At 39.8% G+C, this 14,096-nt stretch overlaps 2 protein-coding genes and 1 long non-coding RNA gene across 19 annotated transcripts in view; 1 reads left to right on the top strand and 2 right to left on the bottom strand.

The window, feature by feature from the left end:
- LOC114662051 (myoglobin-like) overlaps window positions 1-14,096 on the bottom strand; it is a 110,277-nt gene that overhangs the window by 59,026 nt on the left and 37,155 nt on the right. For 3 of the 16 annotated variants that reach the window (XM_051934878.1, XM_051934873.1, XM_051934877.1), the window contains one exon: window positions 4,970-5,189. The exons of 7 other annotated variants lie outside the window; for them this stretch is intronic. In XM_051934878.1, the coding sequence (XP_051790838.1) occupies window positions 4,970-5,189 (220 nt within the window). Of the gene's footprint in view, window positions 1-3,926; window positions 4,129-4,969; window positions 5,190-6,758; window positions 6,940-14,096 lie in introns of those variants that run through there. 6 more of the 16 variants (XM_051934872.1, XM_051934881.1, XR_007936460.1 and 3 more) reach the window with 5 other exon arrangements.
- Window positions 1-14,096, top strand: part of LOC127529846 (uncharacterized) — a 62,305-nt gene that overhangs the window by 24,480 nt on the left and 23,729 nt on the right. The gene's annotated exons all lie outside the window — the stretch shown is intronic.
- Window positions 1-14,096, bottom strand: part of LOC114663256 (myoglobin-like) — a 105,243-nt gene that overhangs the window by 75,112 nt on the left and 16,035 nt on the right. The window contains exon 1 of one of the 2 annotated variants that reach the window (XM_051934884.1): window positions 6,881-6,893. The exons of the other annotated variant lie outside the window; for it this stretch is intronic. The gene's annotated coding sequence lies outside the window, so the exon portion shown is untranslated. Of the gene's footprint in view, window positions 1-6,880; window positions 6,894-14,096 lie in introns of those variants that run through there. 2 annotated transcript variants of the gene reach the window in all.

The following is a 14,096-nucleotide window of genomic DNA, read 5'->3' as shown; positions in this document are numbered from 1 at the left end:
ACTTTGCTGCCGACTTGAGGGCCTTGTACCGCCGATAGTCCCCAGTGCCATGGGATTGGAACCACTTTTTAAAAGCCATCTTCTTCTCCATGACCACACTCTGCACTTCCTCATTCAACCACCAGATCTGTTTGTCAATGAACCGCCTCCCTGGTTTTGTATTCCCAAGAGCTCCCCACTGGCTGCTTCCTGGATCAGCCGGACTACATCAGCCCAGATAGCCATCGCTGGCTGGTCCAGGGTGTCAGAAACAAGGGTAGCCGCCAGCTGACACATTTGGGGATCCAGCATCACCACTTGATCTTCTCCACTGCGGTTACTGGTGGCAGACTTTTTTGGCCAAGGTCAAGCCAGAGGTCCATAATGAGTAGGCAATGCTGAGGCCCGATATTCACAGATGGGATTACCTTCACATCAATTGTTAGCTTCAGGTCTTGCATTCGAAGAAGCCAGTAATCAATTTGGGTCTTCTGTCCACCACTGGCATAGGTGACCAAGTGTGTTGGTGTCTTCTTGAAAAAGGTGTTGACCATGGGTAGATCATGTGCTTCTGCACAGTCCAATATGCAGCACTCAGCCTTCATGGAACCACTCGTACCCATCTTGCTCTTGTCTAACGTGCCCATTGATGTCTCCACCAATTGCCACAAGTTCTTCGGGTTCAACCGATTGTAAGTGGGCATCAAGACTTTCATCTTCCTCATCATCGTGTGACATGTGAACCATTTCAAATCACATTTAGATCAGAGATTGCAGGCTTTGGCTCCTATGCGCTCCAGTAGGCAGCACTGCAACCAGCTCAGGACACTCCTGTCGGCACCAGTAAATGGACAGCTCACGTACTTTGGGGTCACATTTGACCTCATGGGTTGTGTGTGGTACAAATAGGGCAGGGGCCACAAACTAGGTAGTGACACCAGTTTTATTTCAGCAGTGATGATCTGGGGCTCTACAGGTGCCCTCTGACTACAAGTTGATGTATTCAGAACTTTGTTAGGAATGTGGATAACTGAGGTAGGCAGGTATTAGTATGAATAGGTAAGGGGGAAAATTGCAAACAGAACAGAGTATAGGCTCTGGTGTTGGCAACGTGAAGTGAGCCAAGAAAAGCTGCATTAAAACAGGTATATTTAAAAAAAACAAAAAAGCTGATAGCAGCCATACAAGAGCACAGATTCAATTAAATCTAATTTTATGATTTTAAAAAGTATTTAATAAGCATTTCAATTAGAGATATTCCACTGAACAGGTAAACATAAGACTGAGGCTGGCTGAAGAATTTAAGGCTGGATCTACCACCGGGGTGACTTGGGTGCATACACTGGTCCTCTGCTCCACATCTTCACCAACAGTACGGGCACCCACAGCAATCCACAACCCCTGCCCCACTTTGATCCTTACAATTATCAGCCTGTCCACTCATATACAAAAGCATCCGTACAAGAAAACAGATTCCTGGTTGGTTTTCAAAAACAGGTCATGATCAGAGCAGGTGTCTCATACATCACTCCGAGACCACACATTGGATGATCTACAGGATCACAAAAAAAAAAAAAAAAAAACCCCTGTATAGTCATTCAAAACAAGACTCCAATGGTGCAGCAAATGAGGCAGAAACAAGACCCTGTACTGGTGGCAATGGACATTTAAAACAAGTAAATCGTGATTTGAATAAGTACTTTCAACAAGTTGCAAGTATTACAGTTGAGCATTGAGAAACTAAAGTCAAGAGAAGGTTGGTATCACTGACTGCAGAAATGGACAGCATGTTGATAAAGCACTGACCAGGTGGCAGACAAAAGCTACACGAAACAAATCCTGACAAAAGGACCCCCTTCCTTCCACCACCCCCACTGCATTCCCCACACTCTCAGGACTCCTACTTGCCGAGCACCAACTTGACACATTCAGGCGTTTCCAGTTGTGTAAAGATCTGTAGAAAGCATCAAAAACCACTAGTGACCTGCTTAACACCTCACTCAATGTGTATGTTCAGGTGAAGTACAAATTTTAAAACATCACTATGAACCTTAGTAAAATAAATGTTTACATATGAAAGCAAACGGAACTGCATTTGAATGGAAAGACGAAGGTGGTTTTAAATTACATTTTCAAATACTAAATATGATCATTACATCACCTTGGTGTTTGGCAGAGGAACTCACTGGAGTACCAAAAAAAAAAAAAAAAAAAAAAAAAAAAAAGGTAGGTGCAAGATAAACAGAGACCTATCAACTATAAAGCCAGACTGCCCATCAAAAACCCCACACTAGCATTTCCTTCATTAGGCTGCATATAACATTACATAAAGTAGGGTTTGATAAGACCCTTGTAATGAAGGGTCTCCACCAAAACCCTCATTTACTTTGTTAGTAACCGATTAGCTTTTGGTTAGCCCTGATGAATCACCCAGCTGTACATTGTGGCAGAGAATTGTTGTAAAGTTACCTTTTAGAGAATCACAATTGTGATCAATATATTGATAAGCAAGCATCAACTGCACAGATTTCTCATTTGGCACCACACACACTTTACCAGCGACTGCTTAAATTTAAATGAGATTTCTTGCAGATCATGTCACATGCATATGAAAACCCCTGGCAAATTCCAACATTTAACACCAAAGTGCCACCCTACCCCATATCTATACAGTATGAGATCATTCAGACCAGACTGTGGCTGAAGACACTATTTAGCCAGTCCATCTCAGTGGTTAAGTCCAACTATTGGACTTGCATGGTTGTACCATACATGGTAGATAGTGGCCATGACAACCAGCCTAGAAATAAAAACTGGTATCTCCACCCCCCCCCCCCCCCAAAAACATGGAGATTAGCAGAATATAGGGCCTAAAGCAGGGCTAGGCAATGTCAGTCCTAGTGAGCCACAGTGGCTACAGGTTCATTCCAACCCAATTGCTTAATTAGAAGCCAATCTCAGACCTTATATAATTTTATGGCTTGTCAGTCTGTGCAATGTAAGGCTCTTATCTTAGATTCCCCCCCCCCCCCCCCCTTTCCAAGGATACCATCCAAATGATTTGAAGCCTAAAACAGATCATTTTCAGTGTCAGTTTTCTATTAAGTGTTAAAACTGTGCATGATGATCAAAGGGGGAAGCTAGCTGGAGAACTGCTGGCTGCTTTGTCTTGCATGTTATTGCTAAGGAGCAATTAACACAATGCAGCAGTTTGATTGAAATAAGCAATTAAGGTTTGAGAACCTTAAGCAAGACCACTAAAATGAAGCATCAAAATGTCACTTAAGCAATGAGAACTCTATTGCTGATGAAGCACGTTAAGGAACTGGGTTGGAACAAACCTGGTCTAGCACAGGGGTGGGCAATATCGGTCCTGGAGAGCCGCAGTATGTGCAGGTTTTTGTTCCACCCAGTTCCTTAATAAGAACAATTGCTGATGAAGCATATTGCTTAAGTGACATTTTGAGGCTTCATTTTAGTGGTCTCGCTTGTTAAGGTTCTCAAACCTTAATTGCTTATTTCAATCAAACTGCTGCATTCAGTGTTAATTGCTCCTTATTAGCAACATGTAAGAAAGCAGCCAGCAGTTCTCCAGCTAGCTTCCCCACCCCCCACCACATCTGTGTTCATCATGCACTGTTTAACACTTAATAGAAAAATGACACTGAAAATGATCCATTTTAGGCTTCAAATCATTTGGATGGTATCCTTGGAAGGGGGGGGGGGGGGGGGGGATCTATGATAAGAGCCTTACATTGCACAGACTGACAAGCCATAAAATTATATAAGGTCTGAGATTGGCAATGATTGGTTTCTAATTAAGCAATTGGGTTGGAATGAACCTGTAGCCACTGTGGCTCACCAGGACCGACATTGCCTACCCCTGGCCTAAAGGATTGAACATTTAAACAGAAAAAGGACCAATCAGCCAGTCACTTTTGATGTACTTTTATTCATACCAGAGCTCAAAAGCAGATTGAGACAGTTGACACAAACCAATTAGAACTATGGTTTAAATCCAAGCTCCTCATAGCAAGCTCCCAAGTCAATCTGAAACTGCTTCAGCACATTCTTCAGGGCTGTTTGAGCATCAGGACCAAAACCGTCAAGCTTCTCTGTTGCCACTGTAACAATGACTTCACTGATGATCTGTAAAGGAGAATTACAATTATTGCCAGCCCCTTTCAATAGTTTTCCCTAATGAAGCCAAGAACTGCCAGTTTATGGAAGCAGTTAACCAAAGACTGAAAAGGCAATTACATGTCATGCAGGTCTAAATACCTTGATGAATCAGTTAGTGCCAGCAGCTTTTTTTTTTTTCTCTATCTAGTAACAGTCTGGACACTGGGGTTCCTTCCAGAATGGAGTAGCTGCTTAGGTTTGACCTAAACCGTTATTCCATTCTGAAAATTGACCTAACTAAAAATTCTACCAAGACTTTGATGCAAGTTTCTCCATCCCATGGATAAAATGAATCAAATGAGCAGTTGGTTCATTAAGGGAGATCAATAGTATTAGAGCACAGATTGGAGGTACAGAATTTACAGCTCATTTGCAACAGAATGGAAAGAGCATCTCAAGTGTCTATACAATTAAACATACTCTGCTTGATTTTTTTTTTTTTTTTTTAAGGCTTTAGTTTAGGGTATTTGCACGATCCATTTTCCTTTGTATTGACTAAGAGCCTAGACTTAAACTGCAGAAGTTGGTATGCACCTCATACTGAAGATTTCATAGCTCCTCAGATTTGAAGGCAAAATTATATATCCCTCACATCACACTCAACTCGGGGGACATCATTGAATTTAGAGATGCATTTAAAAAAACCAAAACAAAACACAAAAAACCGCTAGAAAAGGGCTTCCAAAGTCTAACTTTCTGAAATGACGTTAGAAACGCCACATTACACCCCAGTCAGAAAGCCAGCATTCTGACATTTTGAGCAAGGGCAATCAGATCAAGTCTTTAAATCCAGTAGGGAGAGAAGTACCTGAAAGTTAACCAGAGGGATCTTGTGCTGCTTGGCGTGACTTTCTGCTAGAGCCTTGATGATTTCCTTGCGTTTCTCATTTGCTTTCAGGATTTCTGTCAGCTTACAAACCACAATTTCCCCATGGGCCTGGACGCCAGGATTGTTCTGCAGCTGCTCTTTGGAAAGGTCAACAAACTTGGGGAACAGCTCCTGAACATCTGGATGGGTCTCAAACAAGCTGAGGATACAGGAAGGGGGAAGTTAATGCCATTACATCTGCCAGTTTGGATATATAGCCCATTGTACTGCTATATCATGACCATTTTAAAAAACTCCCGAGTTCTCTATAGACCACACACACACACTTCCACGCACGAAGCTATTAGATAGTAACAATTAGTAAAAGTCATTTGCTTGGAGCACAGCAGAAAGCAACTACATCTTAACAAGGCTATTTAATCCAGGGGTGCCCAATGCGTCCATCGCAAGGCATTAATTTTTTTATTAAAAATGTTAGTCTATCATATCCTCCCTATGGCATTTGCCACTTGATTGACATACAGGGCGGCCAGTCAGATCTCTTTTCTTCCAACACATTGGTCAACCCGCACGCACGAGCTACTGCAGAACCCCGGCTGTGATCTAATTAGCCTTCCAATTTTTATCGACTAATGGGATTTATATTAAAAAAAACGGGGAGGGTATGGGCTTTCCTGAGTGTCACAATCGAAGTGCGTTTGTCTGATCTGCCATTCTACCATTTCTATTCCAAAGGAGGAAAATGTGGAAAGACACTAGGTTTCATGAACTGTTTTAGTAGTTTTTATGAACACTTCCGAAATGCGATCAGAGAAAGGAGAGGGAACTAAAATCGCAATTAATCGGACAGCCGTTATTTCTCACTTGGCTGAATTCAAAAGCAAAGGCAGACACACCGAAGCATCGATCCGGGTGAGTCGCTCGATCATTAGACTCAATGGAAGGCGTGTGCGCAACTTGACAGCATACGCTACACAGAGCGGATTGAAAATTGCCTGTCTGGCTCAAGTAAAGCGGAGTCTTAAACGTCTATCACTACATTTAAGTAGTATTCATTTAGGGAAGATGTTGAGGGGGATTCACCCGCATCAAAATTGCAACACTTTCACCTGAAACTCCTCTACAGTGGAGGATGAGATTGACACTACAGGATGACATTCAGCTGAAGCCTGGGGTTATTGGACAGTTTTGGAACTTACTCATAGGAAAATGTACCCAAACATGGACATGTGCTGCCTCCTTGACTGCATTATTCGGCTCTACATATTTATGCGAGTCAGCCTTCCCCACATTATTAAAGCCAAATACTGTAGTGACCATAAGTGTATTGAATAGTTCGTACCATAAAAGGTTATTCAGTTATGCAAGGTACGACAATGTATAAAGCGTACTCCGTATATACAATTAATGTAGGTAGATCATTTCGACCTGGTCATTTTAAAATTAGCTCGCAAGCCGATAAAGCATGGGCACCGCTGATCTAATCCAAACCTTAACAGCAAGCTACACAATTGAGCCACCACACTAATCAAAGAAATAAAGGGTTTATAAAAGCAGTAGAAGGAAGCTACAAGACATTCGATCATAAGCAACCTACACCTGAGCATTAGATCACCCAGTCAGATAAGTTACACTGCAATTTCTGCACTTTGATTTGTATTCGTTCTGTTGTAGCATTAAAATTCAGCCACAAAGTCCTAAAGTTTAAAAATAAAAGCTAAAACTTTCACAGTAAAAATGTATTCATAATCTCAAAAGAAAAGCTTACCGTTGGAGAACAATCTCCCCATAGCATTTGGGATCAGCCTCCACGGGAGCCCAGAAAGAGCACACAGTCTTACAATCAACCTCACAAGCACTCATCTTGAGGACACTACACTCTGCTCAAACTACCAGACCAGACGGCGAGAAGCTGACCACTGTTACCTGACTGGCTTCGCCCTCTTTAAGAACAGACGGAGACTCCGCCCCCTGAGCACGTGAGTCCTGCCAGCTGGAGAAGCCGCTAATTGAAGCGCCGAGACGCTCACGAGCTTATGAGGGGCCAAACAGGCCAAAAATCATATATTTTTGTACGTAAAGTATTGGTTTACGCATGAAGATTATTGGTTTATGGATGATTACTATCGGTTTGCGTGCATACTTAATTGGTTTGCGTGCGAACAATACTGGTTTCATTCATATGAACCATATTGGTTCGTGTCCGTATATTATCGGTTTGTGCGTGAACTATATCCGTTTGTATATGCATAGCACTGGTTTGCATATGAACTATATTGAATTGAACTTTATTACTGGTTCATGTGCGTTTGCTATCGGTTTGTGAGGGAATTGCATTGGTTTGCGTGCGTATGCAATCGGTCTGCGTATCAACTATATTGGTTTGTGTTCGTATACTACTGGTTTGCTTACGTATAGCACTGGTTTTTCATATGCAATATACTGGTTTCACGTGGGTAATATATCGGTTTCGCATATGAACGCTATTGGTTTTGTGTATGCACTACATTGAGTCCTTGTCAGTCTTCTACCGGTTTTATGTGTGCGTACTATGTCGGCTTTGTGAAAGTAACATGCTGGATTTATGTGTGCACTATATCGGTTTTGCGTATGAAACATACTGGTTTGCGAACGCACACTATCGGAATGTTGTGTATGAACTATATTGGTTCTGCGTGCGAACTATATTGGTTGTTCACGTGATCTTCAGTGGAAATGGGCGGGGCAAGAAACAGGAACTCAGGGGCCGGTAGTGTCATGGAGCGTGTAGAGAAGCTGACTGGAGACGGATCTGGGCTTACTTTAAACAGCGGCGTATTTTTTTCCACACGATAGGTTTGGGAAAGGACTTGGTGGTAATTATTACTATTTAATAGAATCAGCCATTGAGTGTGTAATGAACACAAAGCTGAAGTTAAGTACGTATTTGGTCCTCTTTTTATTCGCTTCCAGCTACATGCTCGCTTGCAACCCGCGACTGTACTTTTTCACACAGCTTTTGCAAACTAGTTACTTATTCTAAAGGCAAAATATTCTACATTTACGACTGACGCCTTTATCCAGTATAACATTTAGTCACTACTGGTTACATTTCTGATGCCCAGCGATCCCGCACCGTGCCGCCTAGACAGGTGATGTGACATGCTCATGGTCACACAGTGTCACTATCAGGACTTGAACCGACAAATGTAGGGTTTAGAGGACAAAGCCCTAACCACAATGCCCCACTGCTTGCACATCTGCAACGTGTATATTATTTGACATGATATGATCGTGTCCATTCTTTGAAAAGCTAAATGTTCCATATTTAGGACCAGTATATGTGAGTTACATCATATTGGGCCACCTTACCTTTCACAGTTTTGTGACAAGGCATATGCTTTTTTTAAGATGCAGCCGATTTTTGCCCTGCCAGATACGAGTACCTGCGTATTTCCACTCCAATATCTGATAAATAGGATTTACTGTGCTATCATGGGCACTGTAAAGTGTTAAATCACGTTCAGCCACTTTAATTTTCACAGTTTTGTGACAAGACAGATTCCTTTGTTAAATTAAAGTTGTGTTTAACATTTTTGACCTGTGCAGAACCAAAATGTGGAATATTTATTTTTTCAAATAATTGATCAGTTTGTAATGATTCTGATTAATGTACATGCTGTAGAATATTTTGCCATGCTGTTAGAATAAGAAGCTGGTGTGCAAAAGCTATATGAATAAGTAGCTGACTGCAAGCATATACTGGATGTAGCTAGGATTGAATAAAAAGCCAGCAGAATGTGCACCTCACGTCAGCCCCGTGAATATTTCAGAAATACGGGAAAATACTGTTAAAAATAATAACCACCAAGCCCTTTCAGAAACAAACGGTGACATGCAAAAGTATTCATTCACTTTAAAAGTCATCCTAATTTTCTGTATGACAAAAGATTTTTCCACGTTTATTTATTCATTCTTTTTAATGTGAACTCTTGTGCTGTAACAATACATTTCTAAATAAACCATTTTCTGTAGATATTTAACTGAAGAAGAAAAACTCCAAAGTTGATGTTTGCATTAAGTATTCAAGCCCAACACATTCATACTTTGTCAAGAACCCTTTTGCTGCCGTAACAGCCTTTGTTCTTTTGTAAGTATGCCCCAGTTCTGCACACTGCTCAGGAGTGATTCTGCCCCTTTCTTCTTGGCAGGATTTCTAGAGACCCTCTATGTCGGTGAGATGGCACCTCTGAACAGCAGTTTTCAAACAGTGCCACAGATTCTCAACAGGGTTAAGCTTAGGGCTTTGACTTGGCCACTTCAAAACATTCACCTTTCTGTTTTTGAGCTATTAAAGTGTCACATTGTCCTAATGCTTAAGGTCATTATCATGTTGAAAGATGAAGCTTCTCCTGAGCTTTCATAGCAGACTGGAACAAGTTCTCTTGCAAAATTGTGCAGTATATGTGTCCATCCATTGTCCCTTCAACTCTGACAAGATTCTCAGACCCAGCACATGAAAAACATCCCCATAGCATCCCCATGAGACTGCCACCACCATATTCCACTGTAGGAATGTTGTTTCTTGAGGCCTGGGCAATGTTAGTGTTACACTTCACATACCTCTTGCGTCTGTCCAAAAACTTCTATTTTGGTCTCATATGACCATAAAACCTTCTCCCACATTTTAACTGGGTCTTTTTAATGCTTTGTGGCAAACGCCATACATTGTTTTATGTGGACCTTCTTAAAGAATGGCTTCTTTCATGCTACCCTCCTAATAGAAGCCTGTTTTATGGAGAACTCTTGAAATTGTGGACCCCTGCACCTTTACTCCAGCTAAAGATCGTCGCAGACATCTGAGAGTGACAGTTGGATTTCTAGTCGCCTCTCCCACCAGTTGATGTCTCACTCTGATGTTGAGTTTTGAGGGACAGCCTGTTCTAGTCAGAGTCTGTGTACTTTGATGAACCTTCCACTTTCTGGTGATGAATGCAACAGTGCGCAATGGGACATTCAAACTCTTTTGATATTTTTATAGTCATTCCCAGTCTTGTGCATTTCAATAACTTTGTTTCTCACATCAGTAGAATGCTTCTTTGTTTTCATTTTTGCAGTGACTGTCCACCAAAGATTACGGCCCTTACAAAGGGGGCTGTTTATATCCAGAGAGACAGAAAGGACTCACAAGTAGCACCTCATCATGTTTAATTATGACTGTTAAACGACTGTCACCTTTGTAATTAATTTGTCATTGGTGTAATGATGGAGCTTCCAAAGCACAGAGGTTTAAATACCTATGCAAACATTAACTTTGGAGTTTTTCTTCTTCAGTTAAACGTCTACAGAAAATGGTTTATTTTGTCTTTGGAAATGTTTTGTCACAGCATAAGAAAAATACTGAATGAATAAATGTGTATAAATCTTTTGTCTTGCAGAAAATTATGACTTTCAAGGGGATTGAATACTTTTGTATGCCACTTAATGTTTGTGAAAGGGCTTGGTGATGATTAACGTTTAACATCTGAAGTGATCACGGGACTTAAATTAGGTACACATTCAGGTGGCTTTTTATTCACTCCTAGCTACACATATGCTTGTAGTCAGCTACTTATTCACAAACCAGCTTCTTCTTCAATGTTAAGTGCATGGTAAAATATTATACAGCGTGTACATTAATCTGCAAACTGATACATTATTTGAAAGAATAAATATCCCAGATTTAGCTCTTGAACGGGTTGAAAATGTTACACTCAACTTTAACAAAGGAATCTGTCCTGGACAAGATTATATTATGTCAAATAATATACACATTGCAGATGTGCAAGCATTGGGGCATTGTGGTAAGGGCTTTGCCCTCTAAATCCTACATTTCTTGGTTAAAGTCCTGATAGTGACACTGTGTAACCATGAGCATGTCACTTCACCTGAATAGGCGGCACGGTGCGGGATCGCTGGGCATAAGAAATGTAACCAGTAGTAACTAAATGTTATACTGGATAAAGGCGTCAGTCGTAAATGTAGAATATTTTGCCTGTAGAATAAGTAACTAGCTTGCAAAAGCTGTGTGAAAAAGTACAGTCGCGGGTTGCAAGCGAGCATGTAGCTGGAAGCGAATAAAAAGACGACCAAATACGTACTTAACTTCAGCTTTGTGTTCATTACACACTCAATGGCAGATTCTATTAAATAGTAATAATTACCACCAAGTCCTTTCCCAAACCTATTGTGTGGAAAAAAATACTGCACTGTTTAAAGTAAACCCAGATCTGCCTCCTGTCAGCTTCTCTACACGCTCCATGACACTACCGGCCCCTGAGTTCCTGTTTCTTGCCCCGCCCATTTTCACTGAAGATCACGTGAACAACCAATATAGTTCGCACGCAGAACCGATATAGTTCATACACAGAGTTGCAATAGTGTTCGTTCACAAACCAGTATGTTTCGTACGAGAAACCGACATGGAACACACATACAACCAATAGAGTTCAAGCGCAAAACCGATATGTTACCCACATGAAACCAGTATAAGACGTGCATGAAACCAATATAGTGCATACACAAAATCATCCTTAGACCGGCACAGAACGCAAGCCAATATAGTTCATACGCAAACCGATAACATACAACCGAAAACCAATGCAGTTCACTCACAAACCAATAACAAACGTACTGGAACCACTAATATACACACGCGAATCAATATAGTTAATATGCAAACCAGTGCTATGCATATACAAACGGATATAGTTCACGCACAAACCGATAATATACGGACACGAACCAATATAGTTCATATGAATGAAACCAGTATTATACGCACGCAAACCAATTAAGTATGCACGCAAACCGATAGTAAATATTCATAAACCAATAGTGTTGATACGTAAACCAATAGATTACACACAGAAATATATGATTTATGGCCTGTTTGGCCCCTCATACGTGCTCGTTTATTTAAAAGAAGGTCTCATTAATCGTATTTTTTTTATATTATTTTGAAAAAGAAAATAAAAACCCCAAAAATAAACAAGATTTACGGAGCATTCTTAATAGTTACAACAAAGTTTTAACGATTTATGTAATTTTCGTATTTTACTTGGATGTGATACCACAAACACGGTATAGAGAATCTCATTAGCTACTAATTTTAATTCCATCTCAAATCCTAACTACAGATGACGGCTTTCAATTGAAGTCCCCTCATCATAGACCTTTTACTTTCATCTCTCAGCACTGAAGACTGTTAATTTGATCAAACTGATTTTCTTATGATTTTTTATTTTACTTGTGCTTTAGTTTTAACTCAGATTTGCAGTTTCTAAAAACTATTATCCTGAAAACAAGAACACTCCAAAATTTGCTTTGCCAAAAAGAAATTTTAAAATCCTCCTTGTTTAGCTGCTTTTACTTGCCTGTCAGATTTAGGACTTGGTGCTTTGAAATGTTCACATCAGAGCTTTGTTTCCAACAGTTTCACAATGCATTTTTTTTTTACCTCCAACTGTTTAATTAGCTGGTCTTTTGCTCTTCATCTCTCATTCTACTTTCAAATAAGCGTTGTACAGTGAGATTTACATTTATATGACATATTTGTGTTTTTACCAAAGCTTTAAGTTTTTATATTTTGTTTCTGTGATGTTTGTTCCTTTACTTATCCTGATATTGACGATTGACGATAACAGGAAGAAAACAAACCTGCTAGCGTCGTCACTAGTAGATAACAGCTTAAATAGTCAAAACGCTAGAAAAAGTGGAATTGAAAACTCTTTGATAATGATGATGAAAAAATTTCAACACTATGATAAAATCAATAAATAATCCCTAATGCCAGTGCAAACAATCTAATAAGATTAACCCAGTCAATTAACCTATTATTAAAATTTGTATAACTCAGTGTAGTTACCGATCTATAAAAATTTTGCTGCTTGCAGTGCATGAAATGATCTGTTATGGGCTGCACCAATTGGCCCTGCAGTGTTCTCTAAACACTCTTCTCATTCTTTGTGTGTGTGCAACGTTGCAATTTAGCAATCGAGATTACAGGTCATCATCCATATTAAAATGATGACTGCATGTCAACTTTTTATATTTTCCTTTAAAAAACTAGGGCGCTTCACCCCCTGCTCGCTTTGCTCGCCAACCCCCATGTTTGGTTTTCCGGATGCACACTCTTAAGATTTTTTTTTCTTTGAATTGTTGCTATTTCATTAGTTTCACTTTTATTTCAGAACTTCTGTAAAAACAATATTTGCAATCTTGCGAGTCCCAATATGCTGAATCTTTTTAATGAGGTCAGGACAGGTTTCTCTGTTTGGAATTTCAGCACAGACAAAATGATCTACATCATCAGCAGTTAATAATTTTTTTTTTACAAAGTAAAAAAGTAAATAGAATTCTGCATTGGACTCCTGTCTGTAAAATCGTGCTATTTTCCTCTCACAGTTCCAAAAGTACATGGGGTTACCAAGGTGATACCCCAGCTTTTCTCTAGGTTTTTGTACAAGGGCTAGAGAGAGCGTTTTTGAATCCTGGGGTAAATGTAGCTTTTTAAATAAGCAGACAGATAAATATATATACATGAACAAAGTAACCAATAAATGCATGTGCGGTAAACTCCGTTTTTGAAATTCTCAAGATTCTTTATTTGTCACATGCATATAGTTATACAGGACAACACGCAGTGAAATGCATCCTAATCCTCTTATCAAAAACTGTGCAAAGTTAGAAGAATATCAGTTAGATTAACAAAAAGTCATAGATTGAAAGGTAACAGTATAGTAGAACATAATAAATAAGTACAATTATGTTAATAAAGTAGAATTAAGTGTTAAGGTGCAATAGTGTAGCAATTATTGTGCAAAACCAAAGTTAGACTGGTGCATAGTTAAATGAGGCAGTTTGTTTGTTTGTGCTACTGCGATCTTTACTTTCTTTTTTTATATATTACTTTTCCTACTTTCATATCCTTTAACTTTCTCCACAAGTGTATAGCGCCATTTTTTTTTTGAGCCTTTCTAATTTCACTGGTTTCCTAGTCTCTAACCTGCTCTGCATGTGTTTAGCGCCAACATTTGTAATCGTCTTTATGAAGTTCTACTTTCTTTTACTCATTGTCTTTTAATTC

This window comes from Erpetoichthys calabaricus, chromosome 12 (genome assembly GCF_900747795.2).
Source record: "Erpetoichthys calabaricus chromosome 12, fErpCal1.3, whole genome shotgun sequence".
NCBI lineage: Eukaryota > Metazoa > Chordata > Cladistia > Polypteriformes > Polypteridae > Erpetoichthys > Erpetoichthys calabaricus.
The sequence above is the reverse complement of the archived record's forward strand: the minus strand, read 5'-3'. Positions and strand labels throughout refer to the sequence as shown.